Source organism: Coloeus monedula (genome assembly GCF_965178545.1).
Source record: "Coloeus monedula genome assembly, chromosome: 3".
NCBI classification, from domain to species: domain Eukaryota; kingdom Metazoa; phylum Chordata; class Aves; order Passeriformes; family Corvidae; genus Coloeus; species Coloeus monedula.
In genome coordinates this window covers 90,060,759-90,088,368 of record NC_138783.1, presented here as the reverse complement: position 1 = coordinate 90,088,368, position 27,610 = coordinate 90,060,759, and the positions used below count along the sequence as shown (strand labels likewise).

Here is a 27,610-nt window from a genome sequence, read left to right as displayed (position 1 = left end):
CCCGCCGCCGGCCCCGCCGCCTCCACGTTTCCGCCGCGCCGCGGGCACTGCGCAGGCCCGGCGCCGCCGCTCGCATGGAGGAGGAGGAGGATGAGGATAGCGGAGGCCGGAGGGCCGCGGGGAGCCCGGCCGCGTCCGCCCGCTTCGTGCGGTGCCTCTACGCGGTGGGATTCCTGGTAAGCGGGCGGCGGCGGCCATGGGGCCCGCCCCGCGGGGCCTGCGGCGGGCGGCCGCGCCCGGGAGCGGCAATCTTCTCCTTTCCAGTCCAAGGCTGCTGGGTTCCGGGGTGCATCGCTGCAGCTGCTCCTGGGGATGCCAGTGTTCGTAGTGCTGGTGGTGGGTAGCGGCTGTGCTGTTTTACCCGTACAAACAGCCCCGCAGTTTGACACACAGGCCGGATTTTTAGCCTGTGAATGTCATGGAATAGCGCAGCACCCTAAAAGCTGAGTCTTGCCTTGTGCTTATAAGAGAGCTGTTCCCCGTTTCCTTGAAATACCCGTTGTTCCTGTAAACCTACCAAAAAAAAAAAAAGACAAAAAAAACTAAAAATATGTTCTTTCTAGAAGAAAAAAAAAAAAAAGTCCGTTATTGAAAGAACACAGACTTTAAAGAAGGTTCATATTCTGCAGCAATTCCCGAGCCTCAGGAAAGTGTCAATTAATTTGAAATTAAAAGCGATGGCTTGGAAAATGAATACAAAATGAGTACAAGTTTGCACTGTGAAATGTCAAGATACTGTCTCACCTACTTTTAGATTGAGCAATATAAACAACCCAGTTGGTTTGTGTCCTGGAGCAAATACCCCAGTGAAAGGTGCATTAGAACAAGCTTTGCTTCTTTTAACTGGCTTTTAAATGCTGTGGTTCTCCAGCCCTGTAATAGCTTGTTGATACTGAGCTGGGGCACACAAGAAAACCAACCGAGTGTCCTTTTAGAGGGTGTGGTGATGCAAACTTCCTGTAGCCAGACAAATAAATACGGCGTATCTGTCATTCCACATGAGGAGTTAGATGTGAAATTAGAAGTAACTACCCCTCAGAGGATAGTGTTTAACGGGTCTTGCTCTACCTGCATGCCTGTGACAGTCCAGTACTGCCAGGGTATAGTCTGAGTCTTGTACTTTTTAATGTCTCTGTTGACAACCTGGACAAGGTCACTGAACCTCTCTTCAGGTTTGCAGATGACACCTGAGATTGTTATGGAAGATGTTTGTAAGTGGTGTGCTCTGTTTGTTCATGCTAATGTATTTAATGATTCTAACCTTGTAAGCCTCAATTTCAACCCTCAAAAAATAATTGATGACAGACTGTAAGAATTCACTTAGTGATATACACTGTTAACAGTTAATCAGGCTTTGAGGTAGTCTAAGTTCAGTTCAAGCAGTCAGTGATGAAAGGTGATCTTGCTCCAATAGATCTTCTCCAAGGGACTCTGAATGCTGTGCCAGGTTGTAGTAGTACTGAAAGAACTACTGGGTCAATGTGGTGAGCTTAACAAAAGGTAATAAAGCAAAAGGAATGAGTATAGGAGATCCTTGTACTGCTCAGGATGGGCAGTGTCCTTTACCCTCCTCTTAGAAAATGTTTTTCAATTATGCTTTGCCTTTCTTTCTTTTTTTCTTTTTCATGAAATGTCTTTTCACTACATTTCTTAAGCTATACACAAAGGCAGTATGTAAGTAGGTTTAAATCTACTGTAGCTTATTCCCCATTGTAGTAGGATTAAAATACTGCTTTTCAAAATACACATTCTTTGCACAAATAGCAAGTATTTTTAGGTGATCGAAATTAGACCACTTTGAATTTAAAACTCTGGTTATGAAGTACTTTTCTTGTTAAACAGGTAAAGTTTAATGTGTATTAAAGGACTATTTAATGTTTAAATATATACCTTCAGAAGGATTGTATCTGCAGTGGGGGGAGAGGATTGATGTTTTCATAGGTGTAACTCCTCTGTGAGGCAGTCCTTTATATTTCGGTTTATATGTTTTGTAATATGAAAAATTTTCTTTTGACCTTGTGTTGATATGGAGATAATTTACTTTTTTTTTTTTTTTTTTTAATGTTAGCTGTTATTAAGCCAGGTTGCTATTATCTTTGTGAAAGTTACTAAAACTTTTCTTGACTTTTTTTCAGGACTTATTTGGGGTGAGCATGGTTGTTCCTTTAATGAATCTTCATATCAAATCTCTAGGAGCAAGTCATACAGTTGCTGGAATCATAGGTAAGTTGCAGTACTTGATTTACAAAATGGCCTGGATTATGCCTTACTGCAAATTGGACATTGTAGCATAATGCTTCCTTGCTAATAGCATAATAAAAAGTGAAGACAATTTCCAAGTAAAACTGTAAGGGCAGCTGTACTCTGTTAGATCTAGAGACCTGTCCAAACTCATGCACTGACAGTAGCCAAAAGCATGTGCTTTGGAAAGAGCACACTTGGAAAGAACAAGGAAGTCTTGCAGTAGCATTTGTACGGCTCCTTTTCCAGCATCCAAGAATTCACAACTTAGCAATTTAGGGAGCCAGAGGTGTTGCTTGTAGTTTTACTGCTATTTACACTTTGCAAATGGTACTTCTGCAGCTGGTTCTCCAAAGCTTTCCAATGCCCGTGATTGCTCCCAGTTTGATTAAAATCCTTACAGCCATCTTGGCAAAATATTTATTCACTTTCAGGAGTGTTTACAAATAAATTCTGAACATTTGAAATTTTTTCTTAAAGTATTTAGTGATAAGGTAAATTCTGTGGCTTTAAAGTGCCTTTTATGGCATTGTTTATGGTGTCGAGTGATACAGTATATTCTTTATGTGGTTGACTTTATGGGAGCTGTTATTCAGTTTTATTATTTTGCTTTTTTATTTAACATGTTGTATGAAATAATTCTGCCTCTACACTGAGTTGACAGTATTATTTCAAGCAGCAATTAATCAGAAATATGTTTTCATTTCAACAGTCTGCTTTGATTTTTAACTTGAGAAAAAACTGGGGTTTGAGGTGTATTCTTATAAATGAAAGAGTCTGGCAGATGTTTGTCTCTGCTTCTCTTTGTTCCTTCTCTTCTGTCACTAAGTGCTGCTAAAGTCCTAGCCTCCAAAATGAGAAAGTAGGGTCTGTGTTTTCTTCAGGGCTTCTGTGGTGCCTTGCAGTAGACTGAAGCACCAAGTGGGAAGTCCCTTTCAGTAGTGAAATTCTCTCCTGATTCTGAGAAAGCAATTACAAATGCCAAGATCTGTTTTGTTTAATACACCATACAAAGCAACATCATTTTAACTTACATTGTTTTTTGACTTTTCAGCACTTTTTTCTTTTTTATTTTGTCATTCCCTGAAATTATTTCCTTGATTAAATGCTAAAGTCCACCCTTGGTTTGCCTTGCTCCCTTTTCCCATTTTTCTAGTTAACTATTCCCAGAATTCCACATTTTTTCATCATTTAAAATTTTGTGCAATTTTCATTTTTGAAAAAAAGCTTAATTTTTAACATTGGTATTTTGTTTGTTTTAGGATCTCTCTATGGTGTAATGCAGCTATTTTCCAGCACATTTGTGGTGAGTTCTAACACTGCATTCCAGAGCATATTGGTATTTCAATGGATTGTAGGAGGAAAAAGGGTGGGGTTAATAATAGCATTTCTTGACATTTTGAAAATGCATAAACTGTTCATATAAACATTTTGGTTGGAGGGACCAATTGTCAGTTTGCATGAAAAATGTCGGCTTCGTTTATAAGGAATTGCCAGGTTTTCCAGACCCAAACAGAACACAGTTTCTAGACAAAAACTAGAATACAGATTTTGGCTCAGACACATTACTGAGCAGGTTGCAGTTACACAGGGTTATAGTCTCTCGTGTTGGTGCTAGTAAAGCAGTTTCCTTCTATGCAGTAGCCTGTCCAAAAAGCAGTCTCATGAGTCAGCTCTTCATAGCCTGTGATCTAGTTTGCCTTCCCTGCTTAATGAGCAATGACTTATAATTCACTGTATGGTCTGAAATTAATCATGCATCTTTGCTATTTCTTTGGGGTTTTTTTTCTATTAGTTATTCATTTTTTTATATCCTAATATTACCCTGGTACTAGTTTTCTAGTTTTGAAGAGGACAGATTATGAGAACGTCTCATAAAAAAACTGTTTCAGGCTTTGTTATGCAGGCCACCTGGGATAATTTCCTGCTATAATTTTGTGGCATTTTGTTTGAATTGCAAGACCATTGTCTACTTTCTTAAAAACTATTTCCTCTTAGGAATCCAGCTGATTTATAAGCATGATAAATGCAAGTTTTCTGTTTGCCGTCTGCATAGCTGCTTCTTACGTGTCTACGCTCAGATGACAAACTCCTCATAGCCAAGATCATTGCTGTTAGGATGTTCCAACAAGTGTCTAATACGTAGCAGCCAGTGATGCAAACAAATATTTGTGGTTGGTTATGGTAAGATTTTCAGAAGGCTCTTACTGGTAATATTTTGTGATACTTACTGCAGGACTGTCTTTTTAAAAGGGAGATTTTTTTAAAAAATAAAAGCTCTATATGGTAACACTAAATGGAATCGTAGTTTTGGCAGGTACCCTGCCAGCAGGCCAGAACTCTGCTTGTGACTTGAAGATTTTGAGCACTTAGGAATGCTGTGTAATAAGCTTATTAGGCTTTCATTGGCAGTCCTTTGATCTCTTTTCTCAATTTAATTTAGAAGTACTGATTGATCACTGCACATAACTTAGTGCTACAAAAAGCTAATCTTTCTTTCCTACTTTGTGAAAGGGCTGCTGGAGTGATATAGTAGGAAAACGGTATTCCCTGCTTGCTTGTATTCTTCTCAGTGCACTGGGTTACTTCCTTCTTGGAGCATCCACCACAGTGTTCTTGTTCGCCATTTCTAGAGTCCCTGTAGGTGAGTAAACACTTGGCATTTTGCAGTTTAAATTCCCTGTAGTCTCAGCTTGAGAATTACTGCGGGAGAAATCATGGTAGGTGGATGGCTGTATAAGCATAATCACCCAACAGTACCAACTGAACCTTAGTATTGGAAAAGTCTCTACAAATCAGGAATTCTCATTATTTTTTCCTGCATATAATTTGAAATGTTGAAGCTTTACCCACCAGACAGCTAAACCTCACAAAGCTGCTTACTCTAGCACTGAAAAATTTGTGATTAATGGAATTTTTAAAATATGAATCATACAGACTTGGACCATTGTTTTTTGAGATACCTTCTGTCTTTTTTTTTTTTTTTTTTTTTTTTTTACTGAGAAATACATGTTTATGAATTGATTTATATTTTGTTGCAGGTATTTTCAAACACACACTTTCCATCTCTAAAGCCCTGCTGTCTGACCTGGTGTTGGAGAGAGATCGCCCTTTAGTAATGGGGCGCTTCAATGCAGCCTCCAGCGTGGGCTTCATTCTGGGACCTGTTGTTGGTGGCTACCTTGCAGAGTTCGAAGGTGGCTTTTACCAAACGTCCTTCATCTGTGCCTCTATCTTCCTTCTGAATGGTGGTAAGTTGTATGCCATGTTTTGCATCTTGGGTCCCTTCATTCCTCACTTTTGTGTCTTTATGCCATCTGTAATACCTTGCTTTCATAGTGTGTTTATCATCTATGGCATATTGTGTGCCAATACTACTCTTTGAATTTGAACTTGTATGGAAGGGTGGGAATTTCAAAACAGTTATCCTCCAGGTGCTTCTCCTTTGTTTTGCCTATATCCCGTTTACATTCAGACACAAATGGGAATTTTTGATGTACCCAAAGATGAAGACTAGAAATCAGAATTTTGGCTTTTATTATTAGATTTGTTTATATGGTGTGAATGGCATCTTAGTGCTTTCCTTTCTTGCTTTCACTGCATTTAAAATTGAACTGATACTGTGAATAACACTAGACTTAATATTTGCAAATTTTTAAAGGACAAGTATTGTTGAATATTTTTTATATTGTTACAGTCAAACTGAGATCTTCCATGTAAAGTTGATGCAATTGAATGAAATCAACTAATTTCTTGATCTGTGTAGGTCTTGTCTGGATGTTACCCTGGAGTGAAGAAAACACTGGCAGTAGGGAGCATTACCAAGACAAAGGAACAAACAGTTTCTCAGCAAAATCAAATCATGACCTGCACTTGAAATCAGCAACTAGTAGAGCTGTGACAAACAGTAGTTTTTTCCAGTCTCCATGGATCCAAGTTGCAACAGTGCTGAAGAAGATCAAAGGAATTGCGTGCTCTAATTTGTGGGATATATTTTTAGTGCGGTTCCTGATGTCTGTTGCTATTCTGCTGTACTATAGTAATTTTACTCTGGCCTTGGAGGAGAGATTTGGGGTGAAACCCTTGTTTGCTGGGTACCTAATGAGCTATAGCAGTGTGCTTGGAGTCCTGGCTGGTTGTCTGCTCGGACCAATAACAAAACTCTATGGGCACAACACTTACAGACTTCTGTTGCACTCCAGCACTTTCACCTGTGTGCTGATTCTCCTGTATGCATCAGCGCTGAGCATATGGATGGTCATTTTGTCCTCCACGTTCTTGGCCTTCTCCACTACTATAGGCCGTACCTGTATCATTGATCTGGAACTGACTGTTGGTGGGAACGAGGCCAGTGGTACACTCCTAGGTGTTGGACAGTCTGTGACATCGGTGGGACGAATTATTGCCCCACTTCTTTCTGGAATTGCTCAGGAGTTCAGTCCTTGTGGCCCTCCGAGTCTAGCCGTGGGACTAGCATTAGTTGCTATTGTGATAATGAATGCAAACAAACAAAAATACTGTAGTCATGGAAGTGTGAAGTTAAAAAATCAGTAGTCCCAATACTGGATTGCACAGATGTATCTTCACCTGCCAGGCTTGTACAGTAATTGCATGATTTTTAAAGGGAACACATTGTGTTCACATGGAAGCAAGTACATACGCATATTTCTGCTGCAGGGATGTTAACTCTAGACAAACATTATTCTAACTGGTACCACTGGGACATTTCTAAGAGGGGCAGATGTTGCTATATTGTAGTGGTTGTGATTTTTTTAAATGGATTTTTAACCGTTTTGGAAGGGAAAAAAAGAATGTCAGTAAACGCACAAATCCTGCTTGTGACTCATTTTTGAAACAGTGTTTAGATTGAAAGATTGTTAAAAAAAGGTGAATCAAAGGTGAATTTTTGTTATTTAATCAGGAGATTTTGCAATATGTTTGGCCTTAATTTCTTATGCTGTGGTCTGTTTCCCTTTGTCTGTTGTGACAGTAGCCTATATAACAGGGTGTTTGCTTATGTGATTTTTGTGTAGCATATTTTGTCCACAAAGCTTTCTGCAGACCAAGATTAGGCACTTTGGGGTAATCAGGCAACCTCTGCTGATTCCTGGTCTTTCCCAAGTAACAGAATTGGGTATATGCTAACTTCATGTACTAGAAGACCTAATTTTAGAGTAATACAAGGCCATTCATACTGAAACTGAGGCTGAATTTAAGTTTTATTGAAATTTGAACTGGTGGCTTCTGTTTAGTAATAACTTCTACTGAGCAACTTTGTCATAAATTATTTGTTTATATTTCCTGTGCCATTTTTCTACCTTCATTTTAAGACTAAATCTCCTTTTTAATTCTCTCAAATGACTGTAAAGGTGTGCTGGAGCAACTAGCCGTAGTTCATGGATCTGGATTAATGCATCCTGTCTCATCTCAGGCATAAGTGACATTTCAGTGACAGGAGAAAAATGGTGCTGTTGGTATTTTAGTCTTCATTTGTGTGCATGGCTTAACTGTAGAGAGGTTACTCTCAGAGCTGTACAGAGTTGTGGCACTCCTGTGCTATTTACTGTTCAAGCTCATTACTTGCCAGTCACCACTGTTTGTATTTCATATGAAACATGGAAAAAATGTATTTTGCGCTGATAATGTTCCATATCAGCTTCGTTACATTACTTGATGAAAGTACAAAGTCAACTATGTATAAGTGTTTGGTTGGGGGTGGTTTGTGCAACTTAGTTATCTCCTTGAACACGTCAGTGCAAACACTCTTACTGCTTCAGATGAGTCATGGATGGTGTTCTGCATTTTTCATTTTCATTTTCTTCTTTACTTTTTCCACTGCCTACTAGCATTCAAATATTTGTTGAAACCTTAGTGATTCCAGTGGCAGCACCATAGGAATTAATATATAGAATTCTGAATTTATTTTTTGGCATAATCAGTGTATTATTACTACTGTGATTTCAGTACATATCCTCAGAATTCTTTATTACAATAATCTGTGTTTCACTTCTCCCTAGGAGCTTGAGGCATTTTCAAGTCCCTTATCTCATCTTGCCTTTCTTGGTAGATGCCCAAAACATTATTGCTCTAAATTTCCTATTTTCTTTCTTTCCATCTTTTTTTTTTTTCTTTACCTAAAACCACCCTTCTGTTAGTAAGGGGCTTTTGTTTTGCATCTCTAGCAAGGGGTTAAGGAAAAAGGTTGAAAGCAAATTAATATATAAAAATGATTTAGTATGTTTTCCAATACCCATTGATTATATGACGTTACATAGCATTTACCCTTCTAAATTGCTGCACTGATTTAATCTGACTTCTGTAAGCATCTATCCTAGTACATATCCTATTGGTTGTAGAAACCTCCCAGTTGAGAAATCTGTGGAAGCATGTGGTCTTGGGGACATGTTGCAACACATTTTACAGAAGTTTTTTACTTGTAGACCAAAATGATTTCTGAAGTGCCACAGAAACATTTCTTTTCTGTACAGGTACAGAAAAATTGCACTTTTTTTTTTTTAAGGACTAGAAATAAAATGAAGTGACATTCCACATGTATCATTTTGTCACTGTGGTTTTTTTTCCCATCTTCCTCTGCTGAAGCTACAGCACAAAATAGAAGTGTTCAAGTCAATATGAAGTGCAGATACTTTTTTTTTTCCTCAAGCTATGGTTAAAATCATTTGAATCTCTCTACAAAGGGCACAGGAACCAAGGATTCAACCAAGAAGTGTCTTGGCAGTGAATGAAAAAGGAAAAAATAAAATGGAGGACTCAGAAATTTTGAGATGAATTCCTTAAAGCTACTATCCCTAGTTCCTGGAGGCCGCATTTGCACCTCTTGTGTTGCCTCTTAGTTGCCATAACCATTCAAGTTCAGAGAGTGAAGATTCAATGATATTCCTGCAGATACAGAGATGTCATTCCGCTTTTTAATTTGAGGGAGGAGCAGTTGCAGCTAATTTTGGCTACAGTCTAGTGGGCAAACTACTGAATTACTCAGCACTTTCTTGAATCCAGTTGTAGTATCTGTAGAAGACTGTAACAAACTAGATCTGATTATGGACTAAAGGAAAACAGTCTCTGCCAGCAAACCACCGCAAATTAAGATTTTTCTCTTGCTTGCTGTTACTTTATTTTGGGTTGGTTTCTTGGGCCTATAGGAAGGGTTGGGTTTTGGTTTGGTTTGTTGGGTTTTTTTGCTCTTTGCCCTTCAAAATTTTCCCTTTGGTAATAGTGACTTTTTTGACCATTTTGATCAGCTCTTGTTGAAGAGGCTGTGTACACAAAATAGTAATTTATTTCTGCAGAAGAGCTGGTATCATATGATATGTACTGATTTTGTTGCTTTTAAAATGATGAACAAATGTAAGATCTTTTTTCCTGTTGGGGCAGGCTGTGTAGTTTTGAAGAGATCCTTTATAAACATACCAACTGTGGGGAGTTGACCATGGCTAGACACCAGGTACCCACCAAAGCCATTCCCCTCTGGAACTGGACAGCAGTGAGAAAATATAACAAAAGGCTCATGAGTTGAGATAAGGACAGGGAGAGATCACTTGCTGACTACTGTCATGAGAAAAACAGACTCAACTTGGGGAGATAATTGAATTTATTACCAATTAAAATCAGAGCAGGATAATGAGAAGTAAAATAAATCTTAAAAACACCTTCCTGCCACCCCTCCCTCCTTCCCGGCCTCGACCTCCTCCCCTGCTGCAGCACTGGGAGACGGGGAGTGAGATTGTCAGTTCATCACACGTTGTTTCTGCTGCTGCTTAGAGAAAAGTCCTTCCCTTGGTGCAGCGTGGAGTCCCTCCCACAGGAGACAGTCCTCCATGGATTTCTGCAATGTGAGTCCTTCACGCAGGCTATGGTTCTTCACTAACCACCCCAGCGTGGGTCCCTTTTCCACAGGGTGCAGTCCTTCAGGAACAGACTGCTCTAGTGTGGGTCCCCTGCAGGGTCACAGGTCCTGCCACCAAACCTGCTCCACTGTGGGCTCCTCTCTCCATAGGTCTACAGGTCCTACCAGGAGCCTGCTCTCATGTGAGCTTCCCATGGGGTCACAGCCTCCTTCAGGCATCCACCTGCTGTGACATGGGGTCCTTCAGAGGCTGCAGGTGGATCTCTGTACCCCTGTGGTCCTCCATGTTCTACAGGGGAAAGCTGCTTCACCATTGTCTTCAGCACAGGCTACAGGGGAATCTGTTCCAAGGCCTGGAGCACCTCCTCCCCTCCTTCTGCACTGACCTTGGTGTCTGCAGGGTTGTTTCTCTCACTCCTCTCTTCTCTGGCCACAACTGCTTCTATGCCATAACTTCTTTTTTCCTTCTTTTATATATTATTAGCCACTGATTATCTTGCCCTTGGACAGCAGTGGGTCCATCTTGGAGCCAGCTGGCATTGGCTCTGTCAGGCAAAGGGAAAGCTTCTGGCAGCTTCTCAGAGAAGCCACCTCTATATCCCCCATTACCAAAACCTTGCCATCCAAACCCAATACACCAGTTCTGCAGACTTCCATTTCTTGTCCATTTTAATTTGTTCTGAATTCACTCACTGCGTAAATCATCACAGAGGTCAGTACCATTCTCATCTTCTGAGAACAAGTTGACTATTGAGCAGATAATGCAGCAACAAAACAGGACAAGTGCTGTTTATGATCTGGCTTGCTTGTTGCTTCAGCCTCTCTGTAGTGCCATTTCATTCCTGCTGCCGGGAACCTCTGTGGGTGCTGCCAGTCCCCATTTGGTTATGGGTGCTACAGGACACCGGGTAAATGATCCTTTATAGCTTGGCACTTTGGCATCTGAAAACCCAAAACTTGCCTGTGCTGTTATTGCTATAATATTGAAGACTCATTCACAAAGAGCTGATCATGAATCTTGTAAGTGTGTATTGGAGTCTGAACTTTGAGAATCAAATGATAGTGAGTGGAGGTCAGACTGCTTTTAGAAATGAAAGAGTATACAGTTTATTTTAAAGGGAAGTCCTGACAAACTTCTGTGTTAATTTACAAAGAGAAATTAATTCAAATTTTTAATTATTTTAAATCTCAGCACCAAGGAACTCTTTTTTGAGATGTGCTACACAATAGGAACCAGTCTTCCATTCTGCCAAATATCTAATAAATAGGAGGTCTCAGAGAAGAAAAATTAAGTGAGCTGAAGTATTTAAAATTTCTTTTCCTTTTTGTGGCAAAAAATTACTTTTTGAAACAAAAACTGTGACAACTAGGGTGCTATGTTTATGCACACTTACAAGGATATTTTTATAGGATCAGAGCTCTTGTGGTACAAAAAGCATCCCAACATCCAATTTCAAAATCCTTCATCTCTCCTTCAGGGGATGGGGGATGTTGCCAGAACTAGGACAATTTTGGAAATGGTGACCAGCTAAAGTATTTCTTGGAGTGTCAGCTGATGTCTGGAATTGGTGGACTTGGCAGCTCTTGAAAAAGTTGGTGCAGGGTGCCATGTGTTTTCTCCCAGAGAGCCCAAGATACTCTTCATAACAGCAGGCATGTTATTTTGGCAAAAAAATTAAATTTGTTTTTCCGTGTGATTTCTATGTGGCTTTAGTGCAGAAGGATATTCTAAAGTTTTTAATTGTTATGCAGCATGGTTTTCTTTTGTTGAACTGGTTTTAGTGGAATTTGCATTCTACTTTAGTACCAAGTAGGACAGCCCTTAAAATTTTGCCTCTTTTGGCAAATTATTCTTGGGGTTTTTTTCAAGTATCTGCCTAAAAAAGGTAACTGTGTGTCTATCTCCTCTAGGCCTTGCAATACTTACTTTCTTATCCTATTTACTTTCAATTCATAGGCCTCTCAGGAGCTGAAGGGGAAATCCTCAGAAAACCCTAATTCAGAGTGGAACTGAATTTTCCTGCTATCCCTAAAACTGGACTTTCTTCATCAAAAATTCATTAAAATATCTATACTACAGAGTGTGCTGGGGAGTCTATCTGGAAACAAAATATTTGTATGTGGCTTTGGCAAGTTTCCCAGTCACTGCTGAAGATCTGGTTTACTCGAAAAAGCGAGCAACATTGCCTTCAGTCAATACATGACTTTCCCCATCAGGTGGTGCTCGAGGACAGATTTATTGGGCATTTCATTCTCCAGCAATCTGATAAAACATGAAGGATGTATCTCCTCTGAAGGCTCAAAAAACTGCTAACTTGTTTTACTTTGCAGGAAAGAAAAAAAAAAAAAAAAAAAAAGAAGAAGAAAAAGGCAAAACTCTGACCCAAACCAGAGTAAGAGTTGAATGGGAACGGCTACCTAGGACGGTGCCCATTTCACCTGCTGCTGTCATTGCTACTGAAAAGGAGAGTATCCAGGAAATCAGTTCCCAGACATGACAAGCAGCTGATTCAGCAATAGTGGAAAAGAGCCTGAAAAGGGTGGGAAGAGCAGAAGTGAGGAAGGCAGAGAGGACTCTCAAGGACACAAAGTCCCAGGAGATTTGTGATTCTGCTTCACAGTGTGACCATGCTGGAGATGTGCCTTGATGCTTGTATTCTGTGGATTTCAAAGTTCTTTGGAAAGGTAACAACATGCTATCATGTTTTGGAGCACCAAGAGCTTAAGACCATATTTCATAAAAACGACCTTCAATTTGATATGCTTGTACTATGGGGCACCACTTTAAGCACAAATAATGTGAGCATGCCCTGCATTAATGGGCAACCAGCACAGCAGTAAGGTTCCTGAAACCTGCATTCATTATTTAAAATTGTACCATAAAAAATAACAACTGTTTGAAAAAAAATGAAAGGCAGCTCTCCCCAGATAGAAGCCAAGTGCTTGGTCATTACCAGCACATGAACAAGAAAATTCCACAGAGAGTAAACTAAATGTTGATGTGCAACATTTCACATTTATTTATTTGGTCATATTTCAGATGGGCCTAATATAAAACAGCTAATCTAAGCAGTCTGATCTGTAAGAAGGATGTTGCCTCAAAACTGAAATCAAAACTCGAGGCTTTTTTCTTAGTCAAAAATAATGCAGTGACAGGGCATTCCCTGACAATCTTACCGATGAAAATACTTTCCTGTTGAAAGACAAATTTAAATTTGTTTTTAAAATTGAACCCAATTTTATTTCCAAACAGGAGATGATCATTAAAGGACAGCGAAGTGTTGATTTCCACAAAAATCATTTTTTGAGAATAACCATGAACATTTGACTGAGGTTTATAGGGTTCACAAAGCCATTCCTCTGCAGCTTAGACTTTGCATTTGCCACACAGCAGAAACTTCCATAGCTGGAACAGAGGAAAAAGATCAAAGGACCTGTGCTAAGGAAAGAGTTTAGGAAGGTTTGATATCTCAAATACATACATGAAATAAATGTTTTGGAGATGCTGTTGGAAGAAGGAAAGTCTTACATTCCCATTTATCAACCCCCCACCCATGAACATTTGAAAGAAATCTACCTTGTGATCTTAAAAGGAAACTCTGATTTTTAATAGTTCTTTCAAAACAAGCTTAAATTAAAAAAAAAAATTAATCTTATTGCCCACAGATTTAGAAATGTGCTAATGAAAGAGAAAAGTTATGATTTCACAGTGTACATTCTTCAATGAAAGTTATCAATCTTGTAACAAGTAGAATGAAAATTATTTCTGCATTGTACTGAAATGTGTATTTGTGCTAAAGCAAGCTCAGTACTTAGATTAAGTGGGACAGAAAGTGCAAATTCCTGAGAGCTACAGTTAAGTATCATTTATTTCAATGCACCCTCCCTTCCCATAAGCCCTCAAATGGCAGCCATTGACGCTAGCATCAAGAAGTCCATGTTACTAAGGTGCACAGTGACTTCAACTGATTCCAGGGCCCCACTGTGCTACTTTTCTGTAAAAACAAATTAGATGGAACATTTTTGTTCCTTGGAGTGCATAGCTCAGACAAAGAAAAGATTATCTTTCCCCTTTTACAGATGAGGAAACAAAAAGTAAAACAAATTAACCAGGGTCACAAGCTTGAGTGAATGAGCTTTCTTGAGTCTCAGTGGTCCCTGACTCAAACAGGAGACTGCTCGCTTTGTCTACGCGCAGTGTTCTGCAACTATTCTACTGCCGTGTTTGCAAGTAACTAAGGTGCAAAAAAGCAATTTTGATTCAGAACATTATTTATCCACTTGAAGTTTTCTCTTCTTAGGCCTTCTGGTGTCCTGCTAAGTGCTCTCCGTTCTTGCTGACATAAGTGAAAGCCAAAGCAATTCAGTTTTTCTTTGGTGATCCTTAGTACCTTTCAAAGGTAACATATTGCCAAAAATTCAGAAAGTAAAAATTCAAGCTATTCAGGTCTTGTGTCTGTTTCAAGTCCTTTTTATAAGCTGTATTTGCAATTCTGCCCCTACAGCTTGTTTCTTCTCTTCTTCCTCTTTTTCTGTGTCAGAGGTCTTTGAGCAAGCTAGGCTTCAGGAATATATTTATTCTTCTTAGAAGTCTATATGATAGGTGCATTGTGCAGTTTTCAGTGTAATTCATATTAAAGCTCTGGTTAAAATAGGTATTATTGATTATAAATAAAATCTGAAATGACACACAAGTTTGGGGGCATTTTTTAAGAATCCATTCATCACTGGACTTTCAACAATGATTTCAATGGAAAACTGTGTATTGACCCTTCATTACTTGGTTCCTCAAGAGTTGATGTTTGATAAGGCACATTTCCATACTATCTTAACAGTGAAAATAATGTAATTAAATTAAAGTATTGAAATAAGTTATTTATAAAAGAGATATATATATATATATTTTGTCTTTAACTTTGCAATTGATCCAGTATTCCTTTCACTTAGTTAATGGAGTTGACTTAACTCAAATGGAAGTGGTTAGACCCAGAGTGAGGCTTAATTTTAATGGATCCCATAGTCTGATCAGATAGTTTAGAATCCCAATTCAGTATGTCCATGGTTTATTATCAATAGTTCTTCTTTGGCTATGTTCAGTATGGCTGGTTATCAGGCTTAGTTCTCTGCCTTTCCCCTTGTGATGCCTGCCTAACTAACCGTGGTGGTGGCATAGGTCTTGCTGACCCATGGTCTGCAGTCAAATCTTCCCTGCTCAGAGTGCCAAATCTTGGTCTTGTCAGCAGTGGCTGCCTGAACCCAATGGACGGCTGAGGCAAGGTGCTTGGGTCCTGCTGCTCTCCTCGTCCGTCCTGGCTCCCGTCAACTTCATTCTTCCACTCCACCCTAAACTCAGGGAGTGGCCTCTGTTGTCTCAGTCTCTGGTCTCTCAAGATTTTCCCTGCTCTAGGTCTTAGATTGAGCACTGTGGTAGCAGCATCCAACTCTGAGTCACTGCTGTCACCCACTGTTAATTGAAAACAAAATTATAATTTTAGGTGCAGAAGATAACTGTTTCAGGAATATTTGAGTAACAGCACACCGAGCCCTTGCAGCCGCACAGTAAAGTTTCCCCATGTTTTCTATATTCAGTACTTTCTGATTAGACCCAGTAACAGCCCCCTAACTCTGCCAAAATAGAGGATAGATTTGACTTTAAAATATCCCTCCCCTCAAAAGTATGATTTTTATGAAGGCCTCACTCAGCTGCTCCTTGATTGCCAAGTGCCCCCTTGATTGAGGTGACATTTCCCCAGTTCTCTGAAATTTCCCGTTCTCTGGACAGAAAAATCTGTCTCTCTTTGAGCTTGGGGTCTAGTCCCATTTTATATCCAAGCAGGATACCAAAATTAGATTTCTTGCCCTCACATCTCATGAATTCTAAACTGAAAGGCATTTCCAGAGCACAACATGTACAGGGGCTCTAGAAACCTAACTTTGGAAAAGGAGCATCAATACTCTACCAGGCAAAGGATCTCTCAAGGTCAGTGTACAGATGGGTGGAAATATCCCATCCTTAATAAGCCTGAATGTAAAACATGAAACAGAATCAACAGAGCAAATCTTATAGGTGGCAAGTGCTGCAGACTCTTCCTCCCACTCACAGCACAGTAGATAGAATATGCTCTAGGGAAAGCTGGCATCATTGTTTAGGGAATGCTCCTAAATGATCACTGCCAGGTAAACCAAGATGGAGATTGCCTGGATGTGCACATGTCCCATATATTTTTCCCCAGCAGACTTCTTTAAAATGAACTAACAACTTCATCAAAACTTGCACGCTTGAGTCATTTGATAATAATTTCAACAGGAGTTTATGAATGCCTCAGATTTGTTCTTTGACTTTAATCAGATATGATGTTTTAAATATATCAAAGTAAACAACTGTGTATTGTGCAACTGTCATAAGAACAACTTAGATTAGTAGCCTTCGTGTTATTTCTTTTAAAAAGGTGAGGAAGGGGTCAACAAAATATATCACCATGTAATTGTCCATTCACCCAGATAATTATATTTCAAGGAAGGTCTTCATCAGACTGTGTTTTCAGGCTTTTTCCCTTCTAAATATGTCAAATAATATATTTTTTGACAATTGAATAATCTGGAGGCACATTTTCTCTTTAATTCTAGGTGACAGTAGGTGACCTCTGCAGACTAACTACAGAATAAAAGGCATCCTGCACTCAGGAGAGCAAAGATATAATTAGTAACAGACAAAAACACAGTCTATTGTTAAATTAACTTGGAATAGTGGAAAACTAATTGGGATGGAGATCAGGAAATTTTAACAACTTTGCAGATATATCTTCTCCCAGTAAGAGATCTTGATGACAGCTTGTCATGAAAGAAAATGCTCCCGAGTATGGTATAAGCATGGTAATGAAACCAGTAACAATCAGAAGTAATATATAGAATTGGGCAAAGTTTTCACATCAAATAGTTGTGCTCCTACAGATTTTTAAAATTTTCTTTTGGTTAGAATTCCAGAACTCCAATACAAAACATTTGTGAGTTTAGGCAGGGGAAAAAAATAACAATTTGGTTGTAAACCACAGCATTTTTGAGTTCTTCATGACAACAATAAACTAGACCAAATGTCCTCATTGCCCTCTCTGCTTTGGTTCTCAGAGCAGTGTCCTCTACCCTGATTCCAGAGAAAAAAGAACCAAATAGGCTCATAATCCAAGAGGAATATCTGGACATTATGGAATAAAGATGAGGAGAATGAGCCATGGCAGTGTTCCTGGTGCAAAAGAGTTGCAGGCTGCTGCTTGCAGGAGGAGATGAGAAGATGTGCTGGGAGGACTATGCCAGTGTGGAATAGGAAGTAAGAAAGCCCCACAAAACCCTGCTGTCCAGGGCATATCTCTACACTCAAATTTCTGCTTTAGGACCCACTGCTTTAAATGCTCTAACATGCTGATTTCTCTACATCATCCCTGGAAAAACTTTCCTTTTATGTAAGCAAAATGATTGCAGCACAGTAACAGAAAAGCAGAAAAATTTCATTACCTCTGGAAGATGTTTTATTTCGCACTCGTAGTTTCTCTGGGAGTTTAGTGTTCTTAGGAAGTGAAAGGAATCTTTTTGTATTTGCTGCAGCCTGCATGCAAAGGAAACAGAACACTTTAAGTCACTGCAGAGTAGAGTACCTGCATAATGTATGTTCAGATATACAACTGAGGCTTGAACAGGTTTATGCAGCCAAAGGGCTGGAGAGTAGTTTGGGATTAGCTAATATGTGATGTTTTACTGCATACTCAGTGCTGATTGCTGGCTGAAGTCTGTGCTAACTAAGATAAAGACTGAATAATCTCAAGCAGTTTAATCAAATGAAAGCTTAGTGATATGCCCTCTGAGATCAGAGTTAATAAATGTATGGTCTCGAACCTCAACCTTGCCTGCACAGGTTTCCCCAAGGCAGGCAAATGCTGCAAGCATGGCACTTCATGTAGCTCCATGTTTAAAATTGGTTTGAAACTTTTTATCAGTCAGCTGCAAAAGTTTGGTTAAGACTGAATCTTGGGCTCAAGAACTAATCTGTATTCTGATCCTGCAAGTGCTTTATACATATAAATGACTTTATGCAGTTGACCAGTCACACTGAAATTGATGAGGAAGTTAGGCACCAGCATGATCATTTACCAGTTCAGGGCATAAGATCCTTGTTTTCCCCAGACTTAGCTTTAAAGGCTCTGGGTGCAGACCACACTTCATACTTCCTGGAACATGAGAGGTACTTTCCAGGACAAGTTGCTTTTTTTGAACTCAAAAGTTTCTCAAGGACATCCTTTCTTACATTTGCTACAAAGATTTTTAAAATTTTTACAGTCTACCAGCTCTCCTCTGCTCATACCATTCCTTGTGGCAGAACGAAAGGGAACCTGAAAGGAAATTTTTTTTCTCTTAGAGATTTTCTCTCTTTGGAGTTTTATTCTTTTCCTCTTTCTCCTCTTCCCTCTGTGGAGGATTTATCCAAGGATAATTATTCTTAAAACTATAGTCTGTGTGTTTTAAAAAGTTATTAGACATCCTTTTTCTCCCTGTCCCAAAAGTCCTGCTGAGTCTCCTCACTATCCCACACAGTAAATAATTCAATTGTATGAAAAAGACAACATATGTAACTGTGTTTGAGAGAAGAAAAAATCATTCAGGAACAGTCTTATTGTGATAATTAACACCACAGTAGTTTTCGTAATGATCACCTATAAGATACCGCCCTTTTAGAGATATTATTCCAGCCTCAGCTGCTGAAGGACAACTGTATCAATGAAGACAACAGTCACTAAGTATTCCTGCAACATGAAAGCAGATATTTATAGGATGGCTAATTTCCTTGATACCTGATATGATTCAGAGGATCAGTTTCCCTGCTTAATTAGTGTGTTCCATTCCAATATGGTTGGAAGTTTACAACTGCAGGATTGCCTCAGAGACCCAAATATTATCATGCCACAGCAATCCTTGTAAACAGAAGTTTTCCCAACCAGTGTCAAAATCTGAAGGCCTGACTACATTTTATGAGTACTAAAGAGCATACAACATTTTTCAGGTGAAGAGCTGCTCTAACTGATGTGGTCGACACTCCTCTCCCATATTGTAAGTAGCTTTTCTATCTCAAAGTCATTTTTAATCTCAACCATCATCAAAACATCAACCTTCATCAAAATACTGATAGAGAATACCGATCATCCCCACATTGTGTACAGAGCCTGTCCAGCTTCTCTGAGGTAAAATTATGGCAGCAGATCCCACTCCCATATCACATTCTACAAGACTGAAGCTTTGCTGAAGGTGTCAACACAAATTAAGGGGCTCATGTGTGCAACTCAAGGTGTGTGGCATTATATGTGCAGTAGTCTTCCAAGTTCAGGATTTTTTCCCGCATGTCAGAAGATTGTTTTTTCTGCATGAAAATTAGCTACAAAGAGCTGCTTTCAATAAAAATTAAAATTAAAAAAACACACAGACAAAAAAAAGAAACCAAAAAACACCACAAAATGCAAGTACCGGTCTTTCCCTTGACAGGCTGTTTGTTTTTCTCAGGCTTTCCCTAAGGCTGTGCCGGCGACGGATCAGAATTTCTTTGGCCTGCTTTTCGTTTGCATCTGCAGCCAGGCTATGTCGGTTGTAGGACATTGTCTGAAATATAAAAGCAGTGATCACAGCCTGGAAAGCATGATGTCAAATGTGTCAGACTATATGAACAGGGAAAAACAGGCTTTTTGCTTTAATAAGCATCATAAATCCTTGTGAACAAGACTGTATTGCAGATGATTAAGAACAAGCAGAATAATTATACTGAGAATGTTTTATTCATGTCCTTCACAACCACTTGTTTCTTTTGTTGGTTTTGTTTCATTTTTTTTAACCTGCTGATATTTATAATGAAAGAGAAAAATGAAGAAGCTGGCTTAATACCGTGTTTACCCCCCCACTGTAGTAGCTTGGTCAGTATGTCAGTAGAGGACACATATTTGAAAGTGATGAGTCCCCTAGAGGGAAGTCATTTTTACCTCCAGCAAGCTGAAGCTTGCTCAGTTTTTGAATGTTTTCCAAGGGCTCGGGCATTCAAACTACTTAGCCACAGGAGGATAAATGTGAAATGTCCTTTTGCTTTTATTTCACTATTTTTCCAGCTCACCATCTCTACTCTAAATACAAACAATTTTACAACTGGAGGCAAATAGGAAATCTAACCCCATATCATGAAGTGACCAATATACTGATACAAGGAGACAATGTTGGCTTGAATTGGCACCTATGATCCTGCTCTAATACTGTAGGTGTATTGGAGGTAATAAGACAAAAATATTAAGCCTTACCAATAGTATAAGATCAAGTAAATATTTATACAAAGGATTGTGAATATGCTACTGTATATATGACAGAATATGGATTCAAGGCAACAGAAGTAAATAAGATCATTATTTTTATTATATGATAGAGCAGATGTACTAGCTCAAAGATGTGTTAGGAAGATAATCAGTATATTCAAAGAGCAGTAGGATATTTAAATAGGCAAAAGTTCATCCTTACTCGATGTCGTATTTGGTAGAGATTCTTTGTCAGTATTTCTCGCATGTTTTCCATTTCAGTGGGAGAAAGTGGCTTTATCTTTCCTTCATGATAGTCACTGTGACAGAATGAAAAAAAAAAGGAAAATAGGGAAGAAAGAGAGAGGGATGGAGAGAGACAAGAATGTTTTTATTTTTATGGTCAGGAATGACACTGGAATTATTTCCTTTGTTAGAGCTGGAAACAACATTTCAAAACAATCAACTAATATATGAAAATGTAACATGTAGAAATGAAATCTTGATTTCATTTGATTCAGTGATAAGACACAAAACTCAATCTCCAAAATGTGACATAAATTACAATAATTTGTAAATTTTATTTAGGTACTTTTCAAAATGCCCCTCGGGCTTCCCTTGTAGCTATTCTCAGCAGGCAGGCAGGCACATGTTCAAGTCCACCTCCACTCTACACAGCAGATCAGTGTTCCAGTGAGCAGCTGTCCCAATAAAACTACATACCCGGGAAGAACACAGCACTTCATGTGAAGCTACAGGCGAAAGGCTCTTGTTTCACATCCTCTTACTGTTCTGGTGACATTAGGACACAAAGTATCCCAAGTCAAAGTGACTATCCTGCCTACAGCCCGGGCTGTGAAATAAATTATGAGACCCAGCTGAGATGCTTGGCCATGCTGGCATCGCTTGCTTACCTGAGAGACACTGATGATGGGACCTTGCTTATCATTCCACTCTCTGCCATCTCAATGGCATGCTTGATTTCTAGCTTCTTGTATAAAGAAACAATGCTGGATTTGGGCTGGTTCTCACGGATTAGAAGTCTTCGCAGGTATTTATTGTCGAACTTTTTAAACCTGTACATGAGGCAAACCAGCCCAACCAGTTAATTTTTACTGTGCATAGTTAAGGAAAGCCAATATATTGTAGTTAATGAAATTTTAAAGGACTTTACTCTCTGGGAATGTGTCTGTTCATGTTAACAACCTAATGCTGAGTAACCTAAGAAAGGGTCAATGTCAACTTCACTTCAGATAGATAGTCTTAACCTGTGTTTTGGTTCATATGTTAATGGACAGTCTCCCTAGAAGCAACTTTAAACTTTCAGGTATTCTGTGTTATTAGAAAATATTATTTTTAATTCTCTGTTTTCATCAAGACAAAGAGAACATTAAATATTTACTGTAATAACAAATAAAAGGCCAAAATTTGTATCAACTGCTTTTTCTTTGAAATTCTAGCCTGCTTTTTTAAAACTTTAGAAGTTCTTCCTTTCTCTAAAGCAACTGCACCCTCTTGGATGTTTATTGAAAAAATATTGATTACAGCTGGTGTTGATTTTGTTTGTCAGAAAATATTTTGCCCTACAGACATTCTGAAATTATTCTTGAATTTGGGTGTAAAGTTCATGAAGAGTTGGGACTCTCCTTTGCTCTGTAACCTTTTCTTTAAAGATCTCACACAGACTGGAGGAGAACCAGGCTGACTAAAGAAAAGTTGTACCCATGTCACAAAAGTTGTACCCATGTCGGGAAAGTGTCTTCACTGTGTTGCCCCAAAGTCATTTGGAGAGAGCTCTCCTCAGCCATTCCTGCTGGTGCTATTCTCTCTTTATATAAAACACTTAAATTCTTCTTGGAGCAGCAACTAGAGGCTGTTGAGCAGTGCCCATGCTTTGGGTCTAAAGAACTTGGGTGTAAAAGGAATTAGATCCAACCTAATGAAGATGATGATTCAGCAGATAAAGTAAAAATATGAATTATTCAGGTAATCTTCTTAACTGATACTGTCTTACATAAAAGCGTCAAGAACTGTGGAGCTGCCTGCCATTAGGATGTCGCATGTACCTCATGCCAGCTGCTGCATTGATCTTTCTAGAGGAAATCCAAAAGCTTTTGTATGTTTGCCATCAAATAGGAAACTAACCTGTCACTTAACTCCCCTAAGAAATACAGTTTGCAGGAAGACAGCTGGGAAGGATGAAAGGCTCAGCAGACATACAGGAAATGCTCTGCAACAGTCAGAAACATGCACCCTCAGAAGGTACCATACTTCACCCTGGGATCAGAAGGCTGCCTTTCTTCACAGCTGGCTATTCTGTTCTACTTGCCTGTGGTTTAGTAAAAGACATTGTTTTGCTACTTTCCCTTTGAAACCCACATGTTCTAAAAACAACCATCCACTTTCAAGAATAAATGCTGAAAATGAAATATGATGCCCAACAGCCTTTTTTTGTTGCTGCTGAGCCATTTCAACTTCTCCTGTAAAACAAAGAGTTTCAAACGCCACTCTTACTTATCTCTCCAAAAGTTGTGACCCCAGTGTCCACACACATCTTCAATTCCAGTCTTCACGTGGTCAAAGAACTAAAGGAAAACATTGGTTCATTACATAAACTTATAGACATCACTTGGCTTGTCTTTAGACCTTTTTAGTTTCCAACTTACTTTAAAACAGAAACATTTAGTCACAGCTCAGAACAATGCTCCAGTCTTACAAAATGCAGTCCAAACCAAGCTCAAAAACAGAATCTGTTTCTTTCCCCCTGGATCTTCCTTAGTTCACAGCCCCAAAAGGACAGAAGTTAGTTGCTAATTTCCTCAATGTCAATCTTGCTCAGCTCCTGCCTGAAAGTAAGTTTTTTTCCCGTAATTTCACTTATTTGAAATTCCCTAACCACTCAGTGATATGCCTGGAACTTCCCCAGGCCTGACAGTGAGGCAAGTATGACTTTGTGGAGAAGAGAATCTCAGTGGACAGAAGCTCCCTCCATCAGCACTAGCCCTCAGGATGCAGAGACAGAACTGAGAGCCAGCATTAGGTCCTGAGCTCCTATTTTAGGAATTTGTGGTCTAGCCTCATTTTAAAGCACCCTGTTCACCTAATATTAGAAACACACTATTCCTATTATGAATTATTATGATTCTATTATGAATTATGAAAAACTGAATAGGTTCAGCTAAGGTCTCACTTGATCACAGAGGCAACACTTTTGCTTTTAATTCAGGAACTACAGTAGGGGTCTCTCAGTCTCACAGAAAATCCCTAGTAGATATGTCCAAAGGATAAGCTCTAAAAGGACAGACTTTTAGATGCCTAGATTGGCTTCTGTCCTGAATGTGGGCCTTACTATTCCTCACTTTTGAAATTTCAAGCCACTTGCCTCAGGTATGCTGAAAGGAGAAATACATTCAAGAAGATGCATGGCTAATAATCCGCAGCAATTGGAGACACACGTGTACCAAACATACATCCATAAAAAGGTTGATGATGTAAGACTTAGGTAAGTTTAACAGTGTGTTAAAGGGAAGTTTGCATTTGTTTAATTAGATTAACTCAAATGCAGTATAATGTAATTAAATAAAGCCAAAGTTTTCCTGATGTAGCCAAATTATAAAATAACATGTATCTCATGTGTGAAATAGACTACAGAAAGTTAATTTACTTCAAGATCTGAACAATTAAGAAAGTGAGAGATTCCAAAATAATGATATGTAACAATAATTCTGGTAATTGCCAAAAGTTAAATATAAGCTTTACAATTATTGTGCTTGTAACAGCTATCAAAAAGAAATCTAGTACAACCCCTCCATAGTACTGTATGACGAATAGTTGTCTTTCCGAACATGACTAGGAATTTCATCTCTGCAAGAGTTTCACCTACAATACTGAGGCTGCAACATACCCTGTTATAAATTTCTTCACTGACAGCAGGCTGCTTTTTATTTGACCTTTTGACATCAAGAAACTCCACTAGTGGGCGAATTGTTATTCCCTGTGAAGACAAAAAGAACACACTAATTATAAAAATTAATTCACTCTTTTGATTAGTAGGTTTTGCACTTAGCTATGAAGCCCTTGTCAGCTCAGACTCCACTAATGCAACAGAAGGAAGAAAGGGGCACCCTAGAACTGAGGGATCCAAGATGGTCAACCTAACTGAACCTATCAGGAATACATCACCTATCCCATCCATAGTAATTATAAACTTTTTTTTTTCAGTTTTGTTATGTGCTAGAAAAACATGAACTAATAAACTGACTCCCTATAATTTCAAAGTGAACATGTAAAGTCCTCTTTTTAAGTGATTACTTCCAAAATAGGTATTCAAAGATATGTAAACAGTACTATTATTGATATTTAAGATCATGACACTAAGGTTTTTTGTAAGTATGTGTCCTTGCCTGACCATTCTCGGAGAAAGAACAAAACATTTTGGCTATCCCTGAATGATATAATGGTTTTGAACAATTATTTGTGGAAGAATTAAGATAATTCGTTTACTTGTATAGACACACAGGCATAGGGGAGAGGAATGAACCTCCTGTGGTGTTGAGATCAGTCCCTATTATCCCAGACAACGTGGTCACATTTCTTTTCGTAAATGAATCAAGCTTTATCTTAAAAGTAGTTAGGTTTCTTTGCCCCATTGCTCATAATGGAACACTCATCTTGAACCTTATTGTTCTGACAATTAGAAAGCTGCTTCTTAATTGCATCATGGTCACTGTGTACCACTTTGTTCTTGTGCCAACATTTGTCCTTTTAGTTTAAACAGTGTTCACTCCCTCATATAAACAGTAATTATAGTCCCTCTTCTCCTTCATCTTGCTAAGGCCAAGGCATCCTGGTCTCCTTTCACATGACAGGCTCACCAGTCCCGTGATCACTCCAGAACGTGCCACTATGCCCTAATGGAAATACCTGTCTCAGTATGCCCTAAGATCAGATTTGCCTTTCTTCTGTCCCCACTACATTGTTGACTTAAAATCTACCCCATTACCAACTAGTACACCTGTATCTTTTTCCCTTTCTATTTTTTTCCAAATGCAAGGTTCCCATTTCACAAGAGAAATTCCTAGTAAGAAAGTCCTAGCTAGAACACATTTCCACATATTACTGTTCAATATCATTCTGCTCCTTTCATATTGGCCCTCAGTTCTTTCTACAGGATACTCTATCTCACTGTTACACTGAGAACACTTTTCAAAATCTGTCATCAAGAAACATCAGCAACAAAACCTCCTACCTTTATGTGCCATCGTCAATTAACAAGAGTATTAACTTATCCTTGAGGAATTCCTTTAATAATATCTCGTTAGGCTATTATCAGGCCAGGGTGGCTGAACACTCAAGAAGGTGCCCAGAGAGGCTGGGTTATCTCCATCCATCAAGATACTCTGAACTCAGCTTGAAATGGCCCTGATTAACATCATCTAACTTAAAGGTGGCCTTGCTTTGAGCCCAGGGTTGGACTAGAGACCCCCAGAGATCCTTTCTGACCCAAAGGACAATCTGCTTCTATTTCCATTTAAAGGAGAAACCGTCAGCTCCTTCCTCATTCATTTTACAGTCATCCTAATGTAAATCTAAACCTCAGTTTAATGAGTAGTTACATCAACAATCTCCTCTGTAGCCCCCTCCCCAAAGATTTTACAATAGTCCAGTTAAATGAGTTTACTCTAGAAAATAAATTGCCTTATGAAAGAATGATACCAGGTTTTTCTTTGATAAATCATGCTGCATCTCATAGCACATTCCATTTATCTCCATATTTTAAATTATTCTGTCCTTCAAAATCAGTTTTCATAAATCAACTCACTGACCTCCACCTTGCCCCTTTTCCCAAGCAGGAGCACAGATACTTTCTTCCCACAGCACCTTTTTCCATGTAAAATGCAGAGTAACAAAATTCTACATTTTTTCCCACAGATCTGAAATTTCATTAGTAGCCACTCACATGTCTCTCACTGCTCTGGATAATGATTAGTCTGATATGTTTATTTGACAGGCTTGGCCTCCTCTACATTTTGCAGGTTTCAGTCTCTTGGTCGCCCTTGACCAGGCTTCCATGGCCAGGTGGTCACCAAAGACAAGTTCTTCATGTCCTTTCACACACTTGGTGCTTTTTCAGGGATGTCCAGCTGGTTTGCAGCATCACTTCCTAACACCCAGACTCTAATTCACCTGTCTGGGCCCTTAGTGTCTTTCCCTACTCACTGTGCATTGTTTCCAACACTGAACTCCTGAGTACCCACACACATTTAAATATTCTAAAAAAAGAATTAGTGCTGGAGCTGTACCCAGATTATCTTTTATCTCTACTCCAACCTCACTAGTCTTAAATACTTAATACTACTTATATGTTAGCATAAGTACTTAATATCTGGCATACTTTTGCTACCTGCCTGTGGTATGCATAGCATTTTTTCTACTATGACTATGGTGAGTACCTTCAAGTATGTTCCTTACAGTAAGTTAGCACATTTTTTTTTCTACCCATGGCTTATTTACAACCTGTCTGAGAAAGAAGAAGTCCAGGAGAAGAAAGGTACTACCTGAATGAAAACAGTAAAGAATATCACCACGATAACAGCAGTGATGAACAATTTCTTCCTGGGAAACACAGCAGGAGGAAGCAGAAATACAAGCGAAAAACAAATTGCTCCTCGAAGACCTCCGTAGGCGATAATAAATTGGTCCTTAAAAGTGAGAGGTATTGTCCGGAATACATTAATGATCTGAGTCAGAACAAAAACACCTGAGGGAAAAAAACAGAAATATAAAGAGGAGGGGGGAAAAAGGGAACTTAAATTACACAGAAGTAGCCCATGATGCTAATATTTGTTTAGAAACACTTCTATTTGCTCCTTAACTTTTATTTGCTTCTTCAATATATATTACTGAAGAAATGAAACATTACTTAGCAGCCTGAAAATACCATAATACTAAATAAAACAGCCTTAGGGACATCATCTTAAACATATTTAGTGAGCTAAACACCTCAGGTCAGCTGGATTTAGGACCTGAAGCAGCTAATAGATCTCCACGAGACAGCTATCTACTAGACTGCACCTCTAGAACAGCAATAATTCTCTGTCAGTATAGACCAAGACTCCTAATTGCTTTTTAATAGGATTTGAGGTGATTTTAAAAACTGGCTTGTCCCTTCCATCAATCTGTGCTTAGAATC

The 27,610-nt window shown here is 38.9% G+C and overlaps 2 protein-coding genes across 3 annotated transcripts in view; one reads left to right on the top strand and one right to left on the bottom strand.

The window, feature by feature from the left end:
* The first annotated feature begins 77 nt into the window (after positions 1-77).
* MFSD9 (major facilitator superfamily domain containing 9) lies at positions 78-12,316 on the top strand. 2 transcript variants are annotated; one of them, XR_014226302.1, is made up of 7 exons: positions 84-176; positions 2,136-2,223; positions 3,504-3,547; positions 4,756-4,885; positions 5,283-5,492; positions 6,008-7,128; positions 12,063-12,316. XR_014226302.1 is itself a non-coding variant. In XM_082278701.1 (6 exons), exons 2-6 carry the CDS (start codon positions 2,154-2,156, stop codon positions 6,793-6,795), a joined length of 1,242 nt encoding a protein of 413 aa, XP_082134827.1. In that variant the 5' UTR covers positions 78-176; positions 2,136-2,153; the 3' UTR covers positions 6,796-8,661. The 2 variants fall into 2 exon arrangements, 1 of the variants encoding a protein (XP_082134827.1); XM_082278701.1 differs by lacking the exon at positions 12,063-12,316 and having other exon boundaries at positions 78-176; positions 6,008-8,661.
* A 121-nt stretch (positions 12,317-12,437) lies between these two features.
* Positions 12,438-27,610, bottom strand: part of SLC9A2 (solute carrier family 9 member A2) — a gene marked incomplete at its 5' end in the record, with an annotated part of 34,675 nt that continues 19,502 nt past the window's right edge. Inside the window, 8 exons of the mRNA XM_082278700.1 lie at positions 12,438-15,569; positions 17,615-17,705; positions 19,613-19,744; positions 20,642-20,738; positions 21,333-21,494; positions 22,933-23,003; positions 24,323-24,412; positions 26,976-27,178. Coding sequence (XP_082134826.1) covers positions 15,199-15,569; positions 17,615-17,705; positions 19,613-19,744; positions 20,642-20,738; positions 21,333-21,494; positions 22,933-23,003; positions 24,323-24,412; positions 26,976-27,178 — 1,217 coding nt within the window. The 3' untranslated portion in view covers positions 12,438-15,198. The remainder of the gene's footprint in view (positions 15,570-17,614; positions 17,706-19,612; positions 19,745-20,641; positions 20,739-21,332; positions 21,495-22,932; positions 23,004-24,322; positions 24,413-26,975; positions 27,179-27,610) is intronic.

Bases quoted from the DNA above. Each gene is read 5' to 3' on its own strand.
- MFSD9 (XM_082278701.1), top strand. From the start codon at position 2,154: ATGGTTGTTCCTTTAATGAATCTTCATATCAAATCTCTAGGAGCAAGT. The intron at 2,224-3,503 runs GTAAGTTGCAGT...TGTTTGTTTTAG, and splicing joins TACAGTTGCTGGAATCATAG to GATCTCTCTATGGTGTAATG. The intron at 5,493-6,007 runs GTAAGTTGTATG...TGATCTGTGTAG, and splicing joins TATCTTCCTTCTGAATGGTG to GTCTTGTCTGGATGTTACCC.